The sequence below is a fragment of the Pogoniulus pusillus genome, chromosome 28 (genome assembly GCF_015220805.1).
Source record: "Pogoniulus pusillus isolate bPogPus1 chromosome 28, bPogPus1.pri, whole genome shotgun sequence".
In the NCBI taxonomy this organism is placed as follows: Eukaryota; Metazoa; Chordata; class Aves; order Piciformes; family Lybiidae; genus Pogoniulus; species Pogoniulus pusillus.
This window is the reverse complement of record NC_087291.1, coordinates 7097096-7121977: the sequence shown is the minus strand read 5'-3', so window position 1 is coordinate 7121977 and position 24882 is coordinate 7097096. Positions and strand designations below refer to the sequence as shown.

At 44.7% G+C, this 24882-nt stretch overlaps 1 protein-coding gene and 1 long non-coding RNA gene across 2 annotated transcripts in view; one reads left to right on the top strand and one right to left on the bottom strand.

The window, feature by feature from the left end:
• JAZF1 (JAZF zinc finger 1) overlaps positions 1–18581 on the bottom strand; it is a 186967-nt gene extending 168386 nt beyond the window's left edge. Inside the window, exon 1 of the mRNA XM_064167022.1 lies at positions 18297–18581. Coding sequence (XP_064023092.1) covers positions 18297–18411 — 115 coding nt within the window. The 5' untranslated portion in view covers positions 18412–18581. The remainder of the gene's footprint in view (positions 1–18296) is intronic.
• LOC135187944 (uncharacterized) lies at positions 3688–10425 on the top strand. Its single transcript, XR_010307513.1, has 4 exons — positions 3688–3724; positions 3839–3936; positions 6890–6930; positions 9460–10425. It is a non-coding gene; the product is annotated as an uncharacterized LOC135187944 (long non-coding RNA).
• Positions 18582–24882: the final 6301 nt, after the last annotated feature.

Sequence of the window (24882 nt, the reverse complement as noted above, 5' to 3'; positions counted from 1 at the left end):
AAGCTGACACCACAAGTGTACATCATCAGAAGACTGTGTTTATCTGAAGATCTTTACTGCTTATCAGAAAGCCTTGGTATAAGCTGCCCTCTCAAAATGAGGACTGATAAAACTCAGCCAACCGTGCACACACACTCACTCAGCATGAAACCCATAAATCAGGAAACATGTAGAAACTTGTTCCTTCTCAGGAAATGTCCACAATTGATCCTCAAATTCAAGCCCCAAGCAAACATTTAAATACCACAAGCCATCATGCCATTTATCTAACTCCTTAAACTGTGACCACCAGTGTGGTTATCTGAGCGCTTGAACAAAACTGACGAACATGCAGCTAGCAATGGATCTCATTATTACCACATTTTTGTGGCAGGCAAATATACAGGCTCCTCTCTGTTCTCCTCCAAGGTATCTGCTCAAGTCTGCATCTCCCCAAGCCAGCCAATGTGTTATTCAAGCCATTCTTGTAAGGTCATATCATCATTACTGCATGTCTTTCATATTAGAACATATCCTAAGCAATAGAAACAGAATTACTGTTAAACAAGTTCCTAACATATTAACAAGTCCTTCAAATCACTAGAAACACAATGTTCTCCAATCTGTGCTACAGCATGAAAATAGCTCTTTGCTCTCCCCTGCACTATCTCCAGAAAGAGCATCCACGAAGGGAGGATGGATCTGCCTCTACTCTCACTCTCAGTGAGAGGGAGTGAGCTACCTCTCACTGTCGTGTCTTCTCTTTCCTTAGGCTGTCAGACAGGAAGAGCTGTCAGGCTTGGTATAGTCAGTGTACCACAAGTTTTCATTAAACAATTGATCAGCTTTGTTTAACCAAACCACATACACATCAATTTTAAAAAGCACTCCAAAAGGAGGCACCACGAAAGGTCATCACTTTCCAGAGAGTAAAGGGCTCAGCACTTCCTAAATATCAATGCCTCTAGAAAAGTATCTTATACTAACTATGGAAGAACATGTGTTGTCATCTCCCAAATCATTAGTTCTCACCCCTCAAAGTAAACTCAGAGTGTATGTATGGATATATGATACTCAAAGTGCCAGAAATAGCACAATATCATAGCTGTGATCCCTGGGATGCACAGCCCAGCAATCACCCATGCAGGCAGAGGCACCAGTGCATGTGTCTCAGTGTCAGCCAGCAATCGATGTTCTATGAGATCCTACACAGGCAAGCTCCTGCTGTGCCAAACTCATATGGATATATGCCCAACCAGAAGTGGCACTATGTTGTTCTGCCCAGGTGAACTCACACTGCTTGGACATAATTACTTACTACCTGTTCTGTTTGTAGGAATCCTTTTCCACACCCTTATCCACATCCATGACAGAGCATCAATTAGTAGAGAGAAAGGAGATACAAGGACTATGAGACCTCAGCTTCATCTACACATATGATACTCCACTGCACAGCAAAGATATTGTTCTGGTTTCACCGAGATAGAACCAGAGGCCAGACACGGCTTGTAGGCCATTAGCAGTCCTGAGCAAGCCACAACAGCTGACCATGAGTTGGCTAACAGGTATATCCTATACTATAAACCTCAGGCTCATTACAAAGAGGGAAGTCTGCTGAGGACAGAGTCTCCTCCTGATCTTCCTCTTCCTTCTCCATCCCTGGAGAGGCTCACTTAAACATGAGAGCAGGATGGTATCGTGATGGCTGTACATTTGCTGGGCTAAGTATAACTTGGATCCTTTATAGCAGCATCAGTATTAGTTTTGCTGCTTCATTAAATCTGTTTTCATTTCCTCTCCTTTTCCTGATCCCCCTGATCACAGGGGTCATCAGTGATAGACAGCTGCTAGAGTTTAGCTCTGAATATGGGCTAAACATAGACAGATACCAACAAAAAAAGCTGACCTCCTTCACCATGCTATAAGACACTTTGGGGTTCCAAATACACAGTACAGAGCATTGCAGCTTGGTGCATTGTTTTAAGGTAGAGGACAGCCAATTTGCTGTCTCAGATGCTTGTTCGACAGAAGTTTGTCTTGGAAAGGGATCCAAAGCAGATTTGTAGCTACCCACGTGCAAACATGAAATCTTCTGGTAACAGTCTTCATACAGATATTCTGCTCTTAGTAAAAAGCTGGGAAAAAATCCCCAATAAACCAACAACCCTGCTTTCTTGAGGGCTTGTGTGATGGTTTGGGTGTTACCTGCCCCCCCCCCCCCCACTTTAGAGATCACCCAGACTAGACTCAGCCAGCTCTGGAAATATGCATGAAGCTTATATTTACAGTTAGCACGATACACAAACAGATATTTACAGTATATATACAGTTATATACAGAAATACACAAGATCAAAGGTAATACAGAAACACAACTCCCCTCCCAGAAACCTGAGGCCCCAGGAGGGGCTCCCAACTGCCCCTTCACCTTCCCCCTACCCGTCTCAACCTTACCCCAGTCCCACAGAAGAATGGAGGCTCAGCCAGGGGGTTAGGAAGCAAAGTGGGTTAGTCCAAAACGGAGGGTGAGGTTAGAGAGATGCAGCTCAGCCAGCAGCCCAAGTGAGAATAATGCTGTGTTATCTATGTTTTGACTTATGTTTTTATACATCTCAGCAACCCTATGAGGGAAGTAGACATCACTCTTGTTTTGATTTCACAGCCTAGGATCTAGTCCTTTTCACAAAAACATTCTAGGTAGCTTCAAACTGCACAGCTTAGCATAAGCCCTGCCTCCTAGATTCTAAAAGCTGCCACCAAGCAGGACTGTGTGATGGTTAACTCCAGAGGTTCAAAGGTGGGAAGCTGCAATGGGCTCATGGCAAGCAGATCAGTGTACAAGTCAGCAGAAGAGGTCATAGAATCATAGAATCAACCAGGTTGGAAAAGACCTCCAAGATCATCCAGTCCAACCTAGCACCCAGACCTACCCAGTCACCTAGACCATGGCACTAAGTGCCTCATCCAGTACTTTCTTGAACACCTTCAGGGACAGTGACTCCACCACCTCCCTGGGCAGCCCATTCTAATGCCAATCACTCTCTCTGACAACAACTTCCTCCTAACATCCAGGCTAAACTTCCCTCAGCACAACTTGCGACTGTGTCCCCTTGTTCTATTGCTGGTTGTCTGACAGAAGAGACTGAACCCCACCTGGCTACAATCTCCCTTCAGGTAGTTGTAGACAACAATGTCAGCCCTGAGCCTCCTCTTCTCCAGGCTCCCTCAGCCTCTCACAGAGCTGTGCTGCAGGCCTCTCACCAGCTTTGTTGCCCTTCTCTGGACATGTTCCAGCACCTCAACATCTCTCTTGAATTGAGGGGCCCAGAACTGGACACTCAAGGTGTGGTCTGACCAGTGCTGAGTACAGGGGCAGAATAACCTCCCTTGTCCTACTGGCCACACTGTTCCTGATGCAGGCCAGGATGCCATTGGCTCTCTTGGCCACCTGGGCACACTGCTGGCCTACTATCTGCCAGCACCCCCAGGTCCCTTTCTTCCTGGCTGCTCTCCAGCCATTCTGTCCCCAGCTTCCCTTTTCCACCATATCTGCTCCTTTCCCACCCCACACTGTGTTTTGACCTTTTCCCCCCAAACCCAGAGCACCTGGGTGCTGTTGAGACTCCTCCCATCCCAGGTGTGGCCACTTTGCCCTCCCTCCTCACTCCCCTTTATAATCAGCTCCAGGAAAGGCAAGCCACAAGCTTGCCCAACTGGGCAGAGGGAGCCTCCTCACATCATCACTGGTGAGTCCCTGTGGTGTGCACTGGGTGAATGGTGGAGGGGATCTAAAGGCCGGGGGGCCTGGTGTGGCCCCCCGTCTAGGCAGGATAGGAAGCTTATGATCATATCACCCACAGGTGCTGGGTCTCCTTAGGCTGAGCTTCTCTTTGTTTAGCTGCTTCCTTCTGCTTGCTCATGAAGAGTTGAAGTACTTGGTGGACCTGGAAGCTCACAGGTAAGTCACTTCCAGTACAAAATCAACAGGCTATAAGGGAGTCAGGTGGATAACAAATGTAAGGCAGTGATTCTTCAAGCAGCAAGTAGGCATGAACTTCATCAGCCAAAGACACTGCGGCTGCATGGCTTTAAAGGAGGAGGGGAAAGCAATTACAGAAGGACCCACTATGGGTTACGAAGCCAAAAAAACATCACAGGCACCAAAAAATGCCTCTAGCTGGGAATGTTCAGAGGCTGTGTGTAGCAGTTTAAGAGCTAATGCTCTATCTTGGTACTAAATTCTAAACGAGAGAGAGGAACTTTCTGGACATTCTTCTGAATGTCTACAAAAAGTAGTCTCAAAACTACCTGCAGACTGCCTACAAGAGAAACTACTAAGCTTGCTTATCTAAGCCACCTACCATATCAACAAGGGAGAAAGCAACCAAGCACCCAGAAGGGAAGGCCTTTATGATCTTGAATATAGATCTGTTGTGGTGATTTGGTCCTGGCTGAGGGCCAGAAGCCCTCCAAAACCACTCTATCACTCCTCTTCTTACATAAGCAGGGAAGAGGGCAAAATATAACAAAAGGCCTGTAATAAGATAGAAGCAGCTTAACAATGTGAAGCACAAGCAAAGCCTGTGCATGGAAGCAAAAGTATAGAGAGAAGCTGTTCTTTACTTCCCATCAGCAGGTGGTCACTGTCACTATCCAAGAAACAGGGTTCTTTGTGTAGTACAGGGTTCTTTCTGGAGGACAAACAGCATGGACAAACCTCCCCACACTTCCTTCTTTTTCTTAGCTTATATATCATAGCTGACAATACCCTTTTGGTCAGTTTGGGTCAGCTGGCCCAGCTGTGTCCCTTCCCAAGATCTCACCCACTTCTCAGCATACTCTCGGGGCAGGGAAATGTTGCAAAAGCAGAGCCTGGGTGCTCCTTCAGCAGTAGCCAAAACACTGCTGTGTTATCAACACTCAGCTACAGCACTGCAAAACACAACACTATAAAGATGCTTTGAGGAGAAGTAACTCCAGCTCAGTCAAACCTCATACAGCTGTGAAACCACTGGGACTGAAAGGGGAGAAATTTAAAAAAACCCCAAATAATTGGGGCAGGGAAAAGAAGCCACAAATAAAAACCAACCAAGCAAAATCCAACAAACAAAAAAGAGTAGTTCTGCTACAACAGCAAAAAAAGGCAAGAGAAAAGCATTTATTTATGAGAGATGGGTCACCAGACCAATGTTTGGTGAATCTAAAACTTCCAAACATGGCTTTAAGACTGACCTTAAGAGAAAGTCTACTGTAGTCTTGGAAGAACAGGAGTCTCTCTGAGGAGAGTTTTTATGTGTTCACTGCAAGTGCTTCTTCATACATAGTAGCTGAGAGCCAGTGCTTTGGGTTGAGCATACAGTTCTCAACATCCTGAGCAGCAAAGCCAGGCAAAACATTTCAAGTCTCAGATATGTGAAGTTCAGCTTCAAAATGAAAATATAAAGGGGAGTTACCTGTATCCAGACCCTTAATGCTGCTCTTAAGGAGTGTGATCTACATAACATGAGTTTTAAACAGCACCTGCAGAGGTGACAGCTTGAAAAGGCAGCTACAATAACCTATAAAAACTACCTGATATGAGAAGTCATTTAGTGATGCAAACAAGAGATGTCTCCAAGATAAATTACATGAAGACTTTGTAGACGGTGTACTGTGGATGCTTTTTACATCCCTTAAGGACTCTGAATCTCTGCCTCAAGCAGACTGCATGCATAAACCCAAGCATCCAACCCCAGAGTCAGGACACAGAGGGTGGTGGGTATACTTGCTCCTGAATTAGGAATGTCTCTGACTATCAAGAAGATACATGGCTTCTGTTCAATAACTCTGCCCCACTTGACAGATTCAAAAACCCAACCAAGAACTTGCTTCCACTTCAGATTTCTTCACCTTTACCCCTTGCTATACTCTGCTTACTTGTTTCCTCTCTAAAGAAGAGAGGGGAAATTAGGAAAAATATATTAGACAATAGTAAAGAATGGAGTCATTCTGTGCAGGTCCAAGTCATCTCAACCTGGAAAACAGGCATTTTAGCATTAGTTCTTTGGATTGAATGACAATTATCATACACATGGTAAAGAAAGCCACCCTCTGCATTTGTACAGGAGACCTACTAATACAGGGGCCTAAACAACACAAGTACTATCATGCATGTGTTAAGTGCCCTGTTTCTAAGCCACTCTTGGCCTTCAGAGCATCAAAAATAAATATTAGAACAATCAGCACCCACAAAAAAAGCAGGCTTTGAGATTTTACAGGATAAAGCAGTTCAGTGGTGCCAGGACAGAGAAGCAGTAGCAGCAGCAATAGAAAGGCTCCAATAAACCACTCATCTATGGAACAAGAGAGAACAGGAGAATCATAGAATCAACCAGGTTCAAAGAGACCTCCAAGATCATCCAGTCCAACCTAGCACCCAGTCCTAGCCAATCAACACCATGGCACTAAGTGCCTCATCCAGGCTCTTCTTTAACACCTCCAGGGATGGCAACTCCACCACCTCCCTGGGCAGCCCATTCCAATGCCAATCACCCTCTCTGGGAAGAACTTCCTCCTAACATCCAGCCTAGACCTGCCCTGGCACAACCTGAGCCTATATCCTCTTGTTCTGTTGCTGGTTGCCTGGGAGAAGAGACCAACCCCACCTGGCTACAACCTCCCTTCAGGTAGTTGTAGATAGCAATGAGGTCTGTCCTGAGCCTCCTCTTCTCCTGGCTAAACACCCCCAGTTCCCTCAGCCTCTGGGGCACCCAGAGCTATGGTCTGTGTATACATAGCAGAACACTCTGCTGAACATTATGAGTTATCAAAAGCTAGGCACTGCTGGAGTAGTTTCCTCCACAGACAGTTAACAGATAGGTACAGAATTAATAATCCTACTTCTTAGAATGAATTATCTTTTTTTCTTATAGTTAGGACTTGGCAGATAAGAAGAATGTTGGCAGGCGATGAGGTAAGTTGAGTTTTCCTGGTTTAGTAGGCAGAGCTACGGCAAAACAGAAGAGTGATGCAAAGTTTTGTCTTTCTTCTAGAGGTCAACATAAACAGAAAACCTCCCCCAGTCTGCATGTTGCTTTTTCAGTTGTGAAAGGATGACTAATCCCATGCAAACGTCTTCCCAAAATACAAATAATGGAAGGTTTTTCCCCCTTCTTACCTCAGACAGTTTACCATTGTGTATCAGCTTGCCAAAAATAAATTAAATATATGGGGTCTTCCTACTGTCCTAACCACTTGCATCTCTACAGACTCCTGAAAGAAACATTTACTTGACCTTCAATTACAATTAACATCTTGAATCCCAAATGCAGGAAGATCAGCATGAATGCTTGTTCTGAGTTATCAATACAGCAAGTGCAATAGAATACAACAACTAATAAATAAAATAAATGATAACATTATTATTTCAAATAATTTTATATTATTACACTGTGGAAGTTAACAACACCTTCTAGAAAACTGTATGCTCAGTTCCATGCCACAGTTCTAGCCACAAAACACCATTAGAGATCATAAAGAAATCACAGGCTCACAGAATGTTAGGGGTTGGGAAGGACCCAAGGAGATCAGCGAGTCCAACCCCCCTGCCAGAGCAGGACAATGCTATCTAACACAGATCACAGAGGAACACATCCAGACAGGCCTTGAAATGCTCCAGGGAAGGAGACCCCACAACCTCTCTGGGAAGCCTGTTCCAGTGCTCTGGGACCCTCACAGTAAAGAAGTTCCCCTTTGTGTTGAAGCAGAACCTCTTTTGCTGCAATTTATGCCCACTGCTCCTTGTCCTATCCCAGTGAGCAGTGAGCAGAGCCTGTCCCCGGATCCTGACAGCCTTCAGATACTTATAAATATTTATCAAATCCCCTCTCAGTCTTCTCTTCTCCAGACTAAAAAGCCCCAGGTCACTTAGCCTCTCCTCATAAGCCATGCTCTTCACTGGCCCCCTAATCATCCTCATAGCCCTCCACTGGACCCTCTCCAGCAGATTCCTGTCCCTCTTAAACTGGAGAGCCATTCAACATTTTTGCACACCTGGTACTACAGAACAAACAACTATGAAATTATGTGTTTGGGCTCAGTTTTAATTAACACAGTACCAAGTATCTTTAGCAGCCACTGACACCACTGCAGCAAAACTCCACTCTTTTTCCAATATTAAGGATTTGATTTCCAAATGCACATGCCTGGCTTCCATATAGGCAAGGGTCAGGGAAGAAGCATTCTTTCATTTCCAGAATAGTTTGAAGTAGTAAGCAATCCTGTGGCTGGCATGCTGTGGTATCTGCAAGAACAGAAGGGGTGACTAGCTGTACACTCATCACACTTTAGAGGTCAGTGGAATAACATAGAATTAGGATGATACTGCTAAAGGAACTACCCTTTTTAGTTACAAAAGAAAGGAAAAAGTTAGGTTGCAAATGGGATAAAAAAATGCAGCTTTCAAATTAACCTGCTCTATCTCCAGCACATTCATTAAGCTTATAAATTAATGTTATTTTTTTATTATATTGGTTTCAGTATTTGAAATACATTTGAGGCTATACATACAGCACAGGTGTAGCACCAGCAGCTACAGAACTTCTTGCCCATCTATTTCACAGTGATTTCTAACTCAGAGATGTGAGAATTGCCACAGAACTAAAACTCATCAGGTAAAGTTTTTTCAAAGGCAGTATATTTTTCAATATTGCACAACCACTTAACATCAAAATGCAATGCAGAAAAAAGTATCCTCAGAAGGTAAAAGCAACAAATACTTTTTTCTCATCCTGGGCATCCAATTATTGTTGCATATCTGAACAAGCTTTTCCTGGCTCTGGAAGCAGGTTGAGTGAGCCACTAAAACTCCCTGCCATAGAACTACGTGTCCAGTACAGACTCTCTCTCTGTTGAAACTGGTCCAATGAGAGCCCTGGGTAATTGCTTTAAGGTACCTGTCGTCAAATATGAGGTATTTGCTCTGTTCTGAAGACAGGCTCTTCATAATCTCACCAGAAAGAACTTGCCAGCAAGGAAGTGGTTATTCTGGATAGCTGAAACATGAGCAAGAAGCTTGAAAGGGTGCTGGGCCATCTCACTTAAACTATATTCTTAACCTGCAAGGTTGGACTAGATGATTCTTGAGGTGGCTTTCAACCTGGTGTTCTATGGATCTAAGACATTAGGTACAAGTAGCTAACCCTCCAGATAGCTACCCTAGGGCAGGGACCAAATCTAGAACTACTGTTAAGCATGGCATTCATGTACTCTGCATTTGGATGTATAACCCAAGCCTGAGTACTCAAACCGCACACTCCTAAGCCTCTTGCCCTTTCTGTGCTGTCACTGCTCTGGAGAATTTTCACTTCTCTTCCATAAATCCATCTTTTTCACATTAGCATACTCATTAAGTGAGTCAGGAAGCTCTTGCAATGTGACCCAAACAATTCACAGGGGAAAAAAGTTATCTGAGTTTTGCTATGTAATTCCATTTATCTTTCAGCTCCCTCTATGCAAAAAAAACCCCAAAACAACAAACAAACCAAACCACAAATGTTCATATAATGAAGACCTGACACCTCCGTGGGAAGGCTCTGCAAGCATCCCACAGGACTTTAACAGGATAAACAGGAAAAAAAAGTTCCCTGGCCCAGACTGAAAGAGATAAGTACACAACTGGTTCACTGTCACTACATTTTGCATCAAACCTAGGACCTTAGCAGCTCTCACATAATCCTTTTAACCCAGTACAACCATCAGTGATGCAAGCAAGGTAGCAGACACTCCTCTACTCAACAGCAGGTTAGAGAAGGTGTAACACTCCATACTAGAGAGTCATGCAAACTTCCAGCATTTCCCAACAAGACTGTCACCAAATCTACTTGGATCTGAATGCAGCTTTCACCTGCAAGTGGGCAAGCATCTAAAGTTTACCTGAAGCCTTCAAATTACTTCTGATGTCACTCCCATAACAGCAATACAGACACACACACATTCCCTGATGAAGATACGCAGCAGGACTGCACCAAAACAGAACACCTGCTCTGCACACTGCACACACCACCACTGTCATCTACCACATAAGGGGCTGGGCTCACATTCACGTACCCATGCCAATCTCACATAGCAGTGAAACTGGATCTCATGTCTTAAATGTGCTACCAGGTTACAGCTCCGCTTCCTCCTATTGGGGTAACTGCAAGAGTTCCCAGAAAGCAAGACAGTGACTATGTTACACACTGATGAAGAAATAAGTGATACATTCTGTTTCTCCTTGCCACGGCACACCTGGATATTTGTCTACTCGGTGACTATTTACTGTCTGTCAAAATATGTGGGGAAGCAAAAATTAAATTCCAAAAGGAACAAAGACATTTGCAGTTCATTCAAGTTTGACGAAGCAGTCAGAGTAGAGGTTAGGGAGTAAAGGAGAAAAAGAGAAAGGAGAGGAGAAAAAAAATCTCAGAAATGTCCAAGTACTTCCTAAATTAAAAAAAAAAAAAAAAAACAACCTCACAAACCATTTTGTTAGACTAATTTCAGTAATACCAACATTTCAAAGTGAAAGTGCTCAGCTTTTCACAAAAAGCTCTCAGAAAACAAGATGGCTTCTTTTAGTGCCAAAAATCTCAAAATCAGAAGAAAAGTTTCAGAATTGATGCACAATTAAAATGCTAATCTCTTTAACTATAGAGTACTGACCCCCTTAGCTTCTTCTCCCGCTCTGCTCTAGTGAGACCACACCTGAAATACTGTGTCCAGTTTTGGGCTCCCCAGTTACAGGAGAGACACAGACCTGCTGGAGAGAGTCCAGTGGAGGGTCATAAGGATGACTGAGGGACTTGAACATCTCCCCTGCAAAGAGACTGAGAAACCTGGGGCTATTAGTCTGGAAAAGAAAAGACTGGCCAGAGATCTCACCAATGCGCACAAATATCTCAGGGCTGGGTGTCAGGTGGATGGGGCAAATCTCTTTTCAGTAGTCAGCAGCAGTAAGACAAGGAACAACAGCTACAAACTGGAACATGGAAGGTTTAATCTCAACATGAGGAGAAACTTCTTTACAGTGAGGGCAACAGAGCCCTGGAACAGGCTGCCCAGAGAGGTTGCGGAGTCTCCTTCTCTGGAGACTTTAAAGACCCATCTGGATGCAGTCCTGTGTGAACTACCCTAGGGGACCCTGTTTTGGCAGAGAGGTTGGACTCGATCTCTGGAGGTTCCTTCCAACCTCTAAGGTTCTGTGATTCTGTGAAAATTTCTTTTTTTTCCCTTAAACTGATAAATTTCTTATGCCTACTCTATCCTTTGTAACATGAGATGGAACATTATAAACAGATATAACTAATATCTGTATTCAAGTCAATCCATTCTTTAATGAACTGCAATATCTTAAATGAAACTGTACAGCAATAATGTACCCCATCCTGGGCTCTCATCAAAGACACAACCAGCACTGCAGTTTTATCAGCATCTCTGGTGAAGAAATCCATTTCCCTTGCTGATGACAACACAAAGTTAAGAGCAAATCCCCTAAGAATTCAGGGCAAAAGACGTGAATAAAAGATAGCAAGGAAAAAATACAAAATCATAAACTGGAGTATTTCCTTTATTCTACACATCAGAATATTGCTCCAGTCTCTTGTAACTAAAGTATAAAAAACCATATGTACTCCCCTAAAGCATATCCAAGTCTCAAGATAGAATTAGAAACTGAGTAACAAGATTTGGTTGTTTAATTTTAATTGTGAAACTGTTCACTGAGACAGTCCCTTAAAGCCAAGGGCAATTTTTTGGTTAAATGTAGCTGATTGATCAAATCAATTCTCTAATTGCCACCATTTCAAATTAACAAATCTTCGTATCTGCTCTTCTCAAAGCGTACATAGCCACTATTTACTGAGATGTTTATCATCCAAATTTTGAATTACTGGTGCTTATTAAAGACAAAAATTAATTTTCACATTTCAACAGGGATTATTCAAGAAAAAAATAACTAAAAGGAGAGACCAAAAAAACCCACATTCAGGAGGAACATAAAGCGTACACCAGAAGCAGATGACCTCCAGTGCTTATTTCTTTTGCATCAAAGTGTTCTGTAGCTTCACACAAAATATTCCTGTTTACTCGTATCTATTTTCATTATAAAAGAAGGAGGAATGGTAGGAAAGATTGTCTCCAGACTGAATGGGTATGTTTCTTCATCTACTAGCATGCCCTCTGCCTCAAATTAATTATACAATTCCTGGTCTTTTCACATTCCCTAAGAAATGGTGAAGTGGGGGGGGGAGAAAAGATAATTTGACTGGCAGTCACCAGATTATTTTACAGCTCTTCTAAGGACCGCAGATTAGTTACGAACATGCTCCTCACATCCCCGATGATTAGGCATGATTATCACTACAAATTTCACCCCAAAGGCATGGCCTACACAAGTACAACACTACTGCTAGAAGTTACCTGGTGTTTTTTCAGTTTTTCATTTTCTGACTTATTTTTACGTATATCTATTGCTGTAAAAGAGTAACCCCTGCCAGTGGTTGGGATGCAGCTCTGCAGAGGGGGCCAAACTTCAGATAAATGTTGCCATGTATGTGGCAGGTTGCTTTCCATGAACAGTATTTAGTACTACTGTTGAGGAAAATACACAACTGCTCACTTATTTTGTGGGGCCATACATTCCTCTGCATTTCTGGCAACGAAGCAAGCATCCCATATACCAAGTCACATCGCCTTCAGTGTAAAAAGCTCTGGGCTAAGACCTGCCACCTCTTCAAAACAGCCAGTCTCCCCTCTGAATGGTAAATTACACAGTGAGCAAATACCTCTTTAACAATGTTCACACTCTTCTGAAGAGATCAGCTTCAAGTGACTAAAATCTTCCATACAGACCTAAGTTTGCTGGGCCTTCCATCAATACTGGTGTGTTGCCTCTCATCCTCACCTGAAGCACCACAGAAGTGTTGCACCTTTTTACACTTACACACAGCATACTGCAGGCTCCAATAAAGAAGCTGCCATCCAGGTAATACTGCACTTTATCCAACATGTTGGTGGAAGTTTGGGCAACACAGGAGAGTGAAGCACACATTTTAGGAACACCAAATGCCATTTTTGCACATGCTCACTGCAAGCTTGTAATTCAATAGTGAGGACACACTATCAAAGTGAGGACACAGCACAACTGTTGCTAGCATTTCTGACAAAGTATTGAAGAAGGTAACTTTAAGCCAGCTGCATGCAGTATTGAAGAAGGTAGCTTTAAGCCAGCTGCATGCATTCAGCCAATGGATTACTAAACCACTTAAGCTTTTTACTGTGGAATCTGTCCCTTTGCCTAATATTAAATGAGAATTGAAGTCACTGAAGATAACAGACGTCAAAGTTACCACCAGACACAGAATGTCATAAGTCTCTTTTCTCCTCTATATACCTGAACTTTACAGATGGGTAGTATTTGATATGTAAGATTTTGGTCTGCCTTATGCAACCATTCTTTTATTGAAGAGGTTTTTTTTTCCACTTTTAATCCTATCACTTAGGAAAGAATCTGACTCTTCCCATAGCAAGTACTGTTCTGTCACAAGACAGCTGTTGGGTCAGTTTTGAAGAGAAGCATCACAGCTTCCAGTTCCGACACCAATTCTACAGAAATACCTCACTGGAAGCTATCCAGTGCTGTGACTTCTTATAAAGTTATGATGAAATGTTCAGCAACAGTAAATGATCTTAGTTTGTGTAATTACTGTATAAGCAGATAGTCTTTTATCTTTCCTTCAAATTCTTCTAGCGGCAATACAATTAGCGAACTCTACTTTCACTAAGGTAAGAGCATCTTCAGATTTATCTTCTGTATCTCTTTCCATCCACTCATCCATCTCTTCAGGCCCAAGACCATATGTTCAGACACTCATTTCATTTCCTTCCATTTCCTTAATACTCACTGAGTCTCAAGAGAAGCAGGACTGATCAAATCAGCCACTGAGCTGCACAAGTGTATGGAATGTCAGTACTCATCATAAACCAAGTGAACACACAATGGATCATAAAAGCAAAATCCTCACCTGTACATGTGATTAAAAACATTCTTCACTTACAATATAGAGCAAAAATTAAACAAACAGATGTCAAAACCCAATTAAGAGACTCAGCTTAAATATTGGCTCTTCGGTTTCAGAGCAAACTTTGTGTTAGCAACTAGCTTCAAGGAGCTACTTGACACACACTCCCCCCTCACTGTAAAAGAGGCAGTTCAACTATAGGTAGATTAAGGAAGAATGAAATCCCACGGAAGGGAGCTCACCAGAACTTCCAGAAACAAAAGTGTATGACCCTCTGGACTACTATGAACAGCTGAAAATGCTTCAGAAGATTATTTATACCAAGTTAAGATTTCAAGGTTATTTCAAAAACATTATGGAACCAGAGGTGCCATTTCTAACATCACAGCTGAAAACACTACTGGTACTGCTGAAATGCAATACAATTTACTATGTTGTCACAGCTGAATACTCAGCAGCGCAGGATTGGATTTTTTTTCCTCCTCTCCTCTCTTGACAGTACTTTGGGAGTTGATTGGCTTAAGTCCATTCCATTCTATAGTGTAAAAATGGCATATAGGAGTAAATTAGGCCTTTTCTCCCAAACTAGGTATCAGAAAATGCAACCAAACTACCTACAAGGGATAAGACCAGCCAAAACCAAGAAAGTAGGGAGATGGCCTAGAAAAGAAGGCTTAAAACTCCTCAACACACTTGCAGAGAAAGCAACAGCATTTCAAGTTGCTTGGACAACATGCTAGTAGAAAAAAAAAATCATAGAGAAGCATATATTAGTCAGCAGTTTTAAATCAATGCCTATTTTCGGCTGTGAGGCACAGAAAATGTGAATATGCTGTTTGACAGTACTGCTAGAGACTTAAAAAGCTCCTCCTGCAGAACATGGTCTCATCACAGAGGACACAAGTAGGGCTTTATGAAGACCCCAGAGTAGTGGTCCCAAGCTAGCCTATGTCTTCATGAGCCTTCAATACACAAATGCAAAACCTCAGAAAGCAGCTGATATTTCCAGGGGAAATTTAGGCTCGAGGTGAGGAGAAAGTTCGTCACTGAGAGAGTCATTAGGTACTGGAATGGGCTGCCCGGAGAAGTGGTGGAGTCGCCGTCCCTGGAGCTGTTCAAGGCAGGATTGGACATGGCACTTGGTGCCATGGTCTAGCCTTGAGCTGTGTGGTAAAGGGTTGGACTTGATGATCTGTGAGGTCTCTTCCAACCTTGGTGATACTGTGATACTGTGATATGCTGACAGGCAGATAGCACCACCTCAGAGTTGACTTATTTCATCCAATAGGCTGCCTGCACTAACACTTTTCAAAGTAACTGGCAATTCCCACCAGCACTCCACTGAATGATTACTAACCCATCCCATGAAATGTGGCTAAGCAGCAGCACTACAGCACAGACCATCAAAAGGCTGTGCCATGGATGCCTCCTCACTCAGAGGTGTTCATAACACTAAGTTTGTTATCTGTGTTGGAACACTGTCTGCCCAGCAATCACCCACTTCAATTAAATAATGGAATCTAACTCAATCAAGTTTTCTTTATTTCTGCAGCACATGCAGAATGCCCAGAGCAATGTGTTTTATATGGTATGTTACTCTTTGCTCTACATGCCATAAACTAGTCAATTTTTGAAGCAATAAATTTCAACACACATTTCTATTCCTGAATGACAGCAAAAATTGGACATCATTTGCAATCTGACTTACTGAGAAAGTGATTCCAACATAAGCTCCTATTCAGACATTTACTCCATTATTTTCCAGCTGCCTTTTAAAAGGTTATTTGTCTTTTGGCTGAGTACTTATCTGGTTTTCATAGATCCTTATCCTTCAGGCTGCCCCTCACATGCCCCTCACCAAACCACAAAGCTGAGCCTCCCTGTGAGAAATGGGACCCATACTTGGTGTCACCAGTGCAACTCCCCACTGACTTTTCCAGTGTTTGATATAGGAGAGTAACATAACCTACCCATATCATGTATTCAGAGGCAGGTCAAATTTAACCTGCCATCACATGGAGGTGAAATATGAAAGATGATGCATGAGTAACATTACATCATTCTCCACCAGTCTGTACACAATCACCTGCAAGTGTGACATTGTGTGTGCAGCGTTTCAGCTGTGTCCTGCAAGTCTTGGCAAATGACACAGTTAAATGTATGCCTGTGTGTTCCAGCTGTAATATTTCGATCTCGAGATAAAGTAATGAGTATTGGTATAAAATTAAATACACAATTACTAAGAAATTGCAGTAGTTCAGCAGAAAGTTCTCTCAGAACCACTGACTGGGGATTAAACAGCAATGCACAGTGGGCTGGACAGTGTCTTTTCTGACACCCAGTGGGCTGTGGCACCTAAGGGCTGATAATCCACTTGAGGGATACACGAGATGACTTACAAACTTTCATTCTGGGAAACTGCTTCCCATCAGTTTTTCTGGTGCAACGTGATGCACAGTGCAGGAAAACCTAAGAATAAGACTCAAAGAAAACTCTCAGCACTATCACAACCGTGTATTTGCAGCACGTAGAGTCATAAATTACAGAGTCTTGTGGTATGTGGTTTTGTTACCTCATACTAGGCATCATGGTAATTACGAGAACCACACCTTTCATCTTGCTGACCTGTAACATCAATGTAACGTTACACTTGCAATTTAAGCTTCAGTGTTTTTCAGGTAGTGAAGCTTGCCTATTAAAGCTTAACAAACTGCAACGCATGCTAACTTCAGCCTTCTGCAGCAGCATGTTGCTTCCTCATACTGCTAAGTGAAACACGGGAGTCTCCAGTCCTTGGGTACTTACAACATGTATCTTTCTCCTGATTTTAAAACTTGGCTTGCTTCAAAGAATCAGATCAACGTCTGACGGTTTAAGCACTTCATTTTATTAGTAAGAAGTGAAAGTCGAGAAGTTTTAGGAGAAAGTATCCCAGAAGCCGAGGCAGCACACCTGTGCAGGCCGAAGAACGAAGGTGCGAGGTAACGGCTGCCTAGCGGCGGGACCGTGCCCAGCTGGGGCCGGAGCAGGAACGGAGGTGCTTTGCTGGAAGCCAGAACGGGCGGCGCGGTACCCTCCAACAGACCCACCATTCTGGCATCCCTCGGGCCCGGCCGAGAGCGGGCAGGCCAGTGCGGCTGGAGCGGGTAGCAGCAAAGCTGGCGTCCGCAGCCGGCCGGGAGCCGCACCGCCCCCTCCTCCCCTGGGCACCGCCCGCGCTGCCGAGGGGCGGCCCTGGCGGCCCCTGCGCACGCTCCCGCCAGCCCGCCCATGAGGCGCCCTCCCCGGGAAGGCACTGACGAGTCATGGCTCAGCCGCCCGCAGGCCCCGCGGCGTCTCCGCCCCCGCGCCCCTGGCGGGACGGGCGGCTGAAGGGAGAGGGAGACGGCAGCGGCCGGCAGGGCAGCGTCTGCTGCGCGGTGCGGGGGGAGCCTACAGGTGATGATCTGGCGCGGCGCTGCCCGACCCGCCCGCCGCGGCCTGCCCTGGGCTCGGCGGCTAGCGGCAGCGGGTGCCAGCGCGGCCGTCTTCGCCTCCCGCCGGGCCGGTCCCAGAGGCTGCACCGGTGGCGCGAGCCGCCAGTCCCGCCGCTGCCGCCGCCTGGTCTCCCGCCCGCCTGCCGCCGCGGGGCTCTCCCTCCACGCCCACCGCGCCGCCGGCCCCAGCGTCCCTCACGCCGTCCGGCCGCCGACAGGCGCCTCCCGCGCTGCGGCTGCCGGTGCGGCCGGAGCGCAACCCGTCCTCCCCACCACACCTAGCAACAGCGCTGACAGGACGCAGTGGCGGCGGCGGGAGGAGGAGGAGGAGGAGGAAGCGGAATGGCTGCCGCGGCGGCGGCTCCCTCCCCGGAGCCCTGACAGCCAGAGCCGGGGCGGAAGCAGCAGGCGGCGTGCTGTGCCCGTCCTCCTCCCTCCTCCACCGCCTCCTCCGGGCTCCTGCGCTCCCTTCTGCCAATGCAAACTAACTCCCCCTCACCAGGGCCGGCGGCGGGCTGCACGCTTTCCCCGCACCCACCCATGCCGCGCCGCACGCCGCCTCCCTCAGGAGCCCTCCACGTCGCCCGCAGGACCGCTCCCTGCCCCTCCTCACCCACCACCCGCCGACCTTCCTGCCCCGGCGGCCACCACTGAGCCTCGGCACCCGTTGCACCTTGTGCCCCCCACACCCCGCCCCACGCCACTGCCGCACACGCGGCCCCCACGCCCCCCGCCGCGGGGCGCCCGCGCCGCCTGCCCTACCCTGCCCCGGCCGCGGCCCCTGCCCTGGCCCACCGGGCACTCACCGATGTGGTTGTCCTCGATGTGCTCGATGAGCTCTGCCAGGGTTGGGAAGTGGAGTCCGCAGCCCCCGAACCTGCAGGCGTTAGAGAAGAAGGAGGCGGCGGCGATGCCTGTCATGGTGTTACATCGAGATCCCCCTGCGGTGCCTGCTCTGCCAGGGCCGCCGGCGGCAGGGCGGGGAGAGGCGGGGGCAGGGGGGAACGGGACGGAGAGAGAGAGATGGGGAGCGAGAGAGAGGGTGGGGGTGGGGAGGAGGCGGCGGCGGCGGCAGCAGCGGCAGCAGCAGCAGCGTCGGGAGCGGCGGAGGGGAGGGACGGGCTGGGTGGGGGGAGATGAGGCAGCCGCAGCTGGGAGGAGGGACCAGCGCGGCTCTGTAACAGCTGTGCTGCCCCGGCGGCGGCCGCCGGCAGCGGGAGGAGCAGGGCACCCAGGCCGCCCTCCGCGCCCGCTGCCGCCGGGAGACACCCGCGCCGCCTCGCCGCAAGGGCGGCGGAAGCTGCGGTCCGACACCGAGCGGGGGTGGGGAGGGGAGGAGGACGCGCCCTGCCGATAACTTTTCCCCCTTAGCCTCTCACAGGCGGCAGTGGCATTAAGGACTGCCGTAGCGGCTGGCAGGCAGGGGGGGAGCTGCGGCTGGGGTAGGTGCTGGGGCCAGGAAGGTGGTGCCCGCCCCGAGGGGCTCTCGCGACCGCCGGGAGCTGGCTCGTAACGCGTCCGTCACATCCACCGTACTGAGGGGGTGCGACCTGTCCTCGTCGAGGTCGCTGAACCGAGAGGCGGTCTGAGGGAAACCGAGGCCCCCAGACCCAGCCCTCACCTGCCCGGCGACGAGCCAGAGGCCCGGGGCACCTGCGCGCCCTGCGGCCGGCCAGGCCTCGGGGACTGCAGTTTCTGCAAGCTGCCAGGTGGGTTCTGGCTTACCTCTCACCCAGAGCAGCTGGGCCGGATCCTTCCCGCCTTCTCCCCGCTGCCACCAACATAAGGCGGGGCAGGGGTGTGAAGCTACGGCCCTCGGGGAAAAGTTGGCAGAAGTCGCACACACCTCGCTCCCAAACCCTCCTTTGACTCTTTTTTTTGTGTCTCCAGGAAGCTATTCAGCAGAGAGGCCGGCTTATTAATTGATTTTAATGAAGATCTCCCTAGGCTCAAATTCGCAGACAGCTTTATTTAAAATTAAAAGGGAAAAAAAGAAAAAAAGATATTTAATTGCCAGGAAGGTGCTTCCCCACCCCCCAGATCCCTTTTTATGATTTCTCTTTTCCCTATGTTTATAAAATGCTACAATATTATTAATGATTTGGAGGAAAAATATGACTAAAAAGAGCCTCAACATCTGCACAAGGCACTCATCATTGTACAGTCATAAATGATTCCACAGCTCCTGCTGATGGATAGCAGTCCCAGGCTGGTCTCACCTCTGCAAAATTAAGCATGTGCGTAAGAATAAGCAGAGCCTTTGCCTGTTACCTATGTTGCAGGTGGGGCCGTTCCTAACATTGCTGTGGAAGCCAAAGAATACTAAAACCTAGAAATAGAAAGCAATAGAACAAGGGGACACAGTCTCAAGTTGTGCTGGAGTAGGTATAGGCTGGATGTTAGGAGAAAGTTCTTGCCAGAGAGAGTGATTGGCATTGGAATGGGCTGCCCAGGGAGGTGGTGGCAGCACCGTCCCTTGAGGTGCTCAAGAAAAGCCTGGATGATGCACTCGGTGCCATAGTCTAGTTGTCTGGCTAGGGCTGGGTGCTAGGTTGGACTGGATGATCTTGGAGGTCTCTTCCAACCTGGTTGATTCTATGATTCTATGAAATGCAGTTGAATGTGTACTGAATGCAATGGTTAGTATTTGCCCATTTGCTTGAAGCATGAAAAATGCTGGTATTCCTGGTGCCCTGTATATCAGGGAACCTATAGTTTGTGCCAAGAAAACAGTGTCTTAGTTATTTTCTTGCATATCCACATCAATGTTTTTTCAATATTTTGCCTTCATCCAACTGTATTTATTGTGACATATGAGTTCGCTCCGTTTAGTTTGTCAAAGAAAGCAAGGCAAACACAAACACAACTTTCCAGACCTAAACACGAAAAAGACTTCTCTTACTTCAGTACATTGAGCCAGAGTTTGTAAGCAGAGTTTGCATAGCCATGAGATGCTGAATCAAAGAACTGTGGTGATGTTGCAGGTTTTACACTTTTAAAATAAGCCTGTAACGTGGACACGTGGTAGTAGGGTTGACAGTGGTCAGCCTGTTGTCTAGAGAGTTGAGGAACTGATGCTCTCAGATGTTTCGTGATGTAATTCTTCTTCAAGATGTAAATCTTTTGAATAATGTGGACGGGTTTGGTATCAGGCATCTGCCATTTGAGCATAGCTACTTCACAGGATCCTATTCTTCTAATTTCTCTATTGCCTTTGTGATGTTATCAGAGGAAGTTGCTCACTCTTGAGTTGGCTCAGCAAAGAAGGAATTGCTCCTGCTCAAGACCATTATCCAGGAATCTCTTGCCACACAAGCTGCTGTCAAGGATAAGGCCACCAAATCTGGTATATGCAAGTGGCCATGTGATCAAGACAGAATAAATAGGGAGTGGGGAAGAGTATTAAAATGGTAAGATAAGTGTCTTCCCTAATAAGCTACAGTTTTGGAGACTGACTTGTACCATCAAATACATGGGCCTTTAAAAACCAATAGTGGGTTTATTAAGCATGAGTCCTCAACGTTAACAATATCAGAACTGGAGATTTTATATTTTTGTTGGCATGTGAGTAGACACTGTCTCAGTGTGGATCATCTGCACAATTCAAATAGGAATTTTTCTAAGGCAGGAAATAAAGATTAATCAGAATGAAGATTAAATAGAAGAATTCCATGTGGCAGGTCTACCAAGGTCAACAGATGCATGTTTTAGTCTATCCATCATGAAACAAAACTGATGGACTTTGGGTTGATATCAGTAACTTCTAATAGCTGTTAAAGAACACTGGTCACCTACAAAGAAATCAGAATGGTTTGTACCTCTCAAGTAAAAAAAAGTTCTGGTTAACCACCTGTAATAATAGACTATTTAATGATTGCTTTCTGATGTGTGAACATGTTCACTTCACTGCAGATCTCTTTTTGCTCTTTGTTTGCTAAATTCTCTGGATTTTTCAGACCTTTTGAGCTAGGGAGAACACTTAACTCTTGCAGCAGTCAAGAACAGGTGGAAATACAGGAGTTATTTAGTATCCCATAATGTCAAGTCAGTACTTTTAAATTATATTACTCCTGTATTTATATGAAGCCTGTTTTTAAAAATATTTGGCTTTGATGACTTCACTGAAAGTTGTCAGGACAGTTAAGCTACTTAATTTTCCTCCCCCTGCAATTTAAACACTTTATAAACAGTTTCCCTATTTCTTGTTTGGTTGGGTTTTTTTCTTCCAAAGACTCAGGAGGGTTTACTTTCGAGAACAGTTAAGTGCTTTCTGCCTTTGGTATTGGTATCAGGGCCAGGGACTGGGCAAGGGCCCAGGCTTCTGATGGACAGACATGAACAAATCCAGTGAAAAATGCCCCATATGTAACTTTTCTCATCCCTAGTCCACTGTTGTCATGTTATCACTTGTGTATTACAGATCAAATACAGTATGTCCTGATAATAAGTAGTGTCTGTAGAAAGAAAACATACTCTTTTCCGTGTACTTGTTCTTTCTTCAAGCATCTGTGAGACAGAGTAATTCTATCAAACTTTTTAGCAGTAGTTTACCAAATTAAATATATTTTAAAGCTCATTATTATTAATGATCATTTTCTTACTCAAGCTTTACTAGGATAGAGAACTAGAGTATCCATAAATACAAACTAAGAGAGAGGGCTCACAAATTGCCACTGACATTTTGTTCTGTGGGAGAAATAAATGAAAATGAGATGGAAATGATTTGTCAAGCCAGAGCTAATTGCTGAGCAGATCAGTTTCAGAGGTGATAATAGCTATCTTAAAGGATACTTCAAATAAATGGGGCTGGGAAAAAGCTCAAAGGGCTGGTAGGCCCTGTTTTATTTGTTTTAGGAAGAAGTTGTATTGAAGCCCCCTAAGAATCTTAGTATAACAATCATTTCAGCTTAGGCAGACTCTTGGGTAGAACTAGAGAGCAGGTCTCTGTGTGAGAAGACTGATGTGCTGCTATTCAGACCTCCATACCAGGCTGAGTGCTGATTAACTGAGTAGATTTCTAGATAATCTGGTTATCTGTTTATAAATGCATAAGTTAGCACTGTATCTTTTCATTACCTACTTCATACCTTCGTACCTCATTAAGTCCATTGTGATGAAGTGAGAAGCATGTTTAATTTTAACTCGTTTCTTTAAACTGGTAATATGGTCTTGGATCCCTTATCTCCTTGGATAGTTTCACATCTTTTAATAACTTTTCACTGTTGGTCTTTCTAATAACCAACTTTAACAAATAACTTGTTGTTATACTGTGGCAATTAACTTCTCTAACTGCTGGGCCTTATCTGAGCATAGATTGCTACCAGCCACTCGTACTATTCTGGATTCTCAAAAGCTGATTATTTTGTCCTAACGCTCTCTAGAAGACTAGAGGTCTGAATCTGGTAGTCGCTGCCCTTGGTGCTTTGAGGTTGATAAGACTTTTATTAAAGTCACCACCCCTCTGCCAAATAGTAAGGAAAAGCCAATACTTGCTTCAGAGTCTTAGATAAAGCATAGTTTAAGCACTCGATGTTCAGCTGCTTTTATAACAGTGCATCATTACTGAGAAGATTGTTATGACTCTTGCACAAGGAAGTCATGAATCTGTGTAACCTTTTTAAATCACAGTTCTGATTTGTACACTGTTGAAGTCAACTTGAAAATATCTACATATGTTTGCTCTGAAGAAATTGAATATTATAAAGAAATGCTTGGCAACACCTTCCTTAAAAAAAAACCAAACAAACAAACAAGCAAAACTGATTAATATTTCAATATCAATTCTGATCATTTTATTTCTGCTTGCCTCTGCATGTTGGCCATATAAAAAATGTCACAGTATTTGAGAAAATTCCATAAGGGATACATATCACTGCTGTAAAATAATTATACAAGTAAAGTGTATTTATGAAGTTTGTGTCACGAGAATCCTATTTTTAATTTATATTGCTGAATTAGTTTTCTCTTGGCAGTGCACTGTGTAGCCTCAGGCTGCAATGGAACAACAAAATGTGAAGCTGGTAAAGCACTGTATTCCCCACTAGTTCCAGATGCCCAAAACAATAGATAGAAATCCTGCTCAGTTCAACTTTCTGAGTGGCTTCCACATTTTCAGAAGGATAAAGCTTCAGATAAACAGATCAAAGCTGCCTTTTTATTTCCGGTTACTTGTAGCCTAATTGAAAGTCATTTTCTTGTCTTGTTTTGACTACGTCAGGAAATCTGGAGCTAACATGAAGTAATAGCTTAAGCCACTGTTGCAGTGTTAGTCTGTCTTGGAATTATAAAATGGAAACTATTTCAGGGATCTTGTAAGAACCTGCAATTACATAGATATTGAATAAGCTGCTCTGTGCTGAGTATGGGTTATAGTGAAATACTTACTGAAACCTTTCGTGTTGTTTCACTCAGACAATCTGAGATAATTAGCATTATTTTTTAAAGAACTGGCAGAAACAATAACACAATTTTGTAGGTTTATCTCAGTGAAAGGTAAACAAGTTATTTAATGGCAGTAAACAGCATAGACTGAAGCTTTCCATTTAATAGCTTTTACAGCATCTCAAAATACAAAGTCTGTAATTCTGAATTTTTTGCCATTTCCACTTACACTTCTACACTGAATACCCAACTTACAACAAGAATTTGTGGCATCTACAGACATAATAATTCATAAAGTCAATTTAATTTAATTAAAAAACGTTTTGAGATTATACTATAATTTTCACCAAAATAAACCCTAAATTAGAGCAAGCACTCCCTAATTTTCTCTGTTTGAGTAGATGTATCATCGTAAATGACAGGATGTCAAACTCTTTTCATTTAGGATGTTACAGTTGCAAGATGATTTAAAGCAATCCCAGGGCGGCTCTGACTTAGATCAGTGATCTGGAAGTGCAAAGGTGTGGGACAGAAGTTCCAAATGGTTTCATGCCATTTCATTTTTTTTTTTCTATTTGCCTATTCCTCTGCCCCAGATCAAAATTTACCTACAAAAATGCAGGTTTTTAATTTCTGGATTTCTCAGTTACAGGGAGCTGTGTATGTTAGTCTGCATATTCAGAACAGACACTCTTCTGTTTAGCCTGAGAATTTCCCATTTAAAAATTGTTCACTGAGCCAAGGATACCAGTGGCAGGGAGAATTCTGCACTAAGGCACAGATGCCAGCAAAACTTGCTCAATCATACGTAAGGGCAGAGAATCCCCAGTGTTCAAGCAGGCAATTACACGGGGAAGTAATCCTGTTCTTAGAAGACATGCCTTTCTCATACTCTTAGGTTAGGGAAGAAGAATGCTTTGGCATAAAGTTAATTTACAGGCCTAGGAATGGTTTGCAGTCTCTAAGAAAAGGAATTCAGGTTAACTTCGTTAACAGGAGACTTGGCAATCA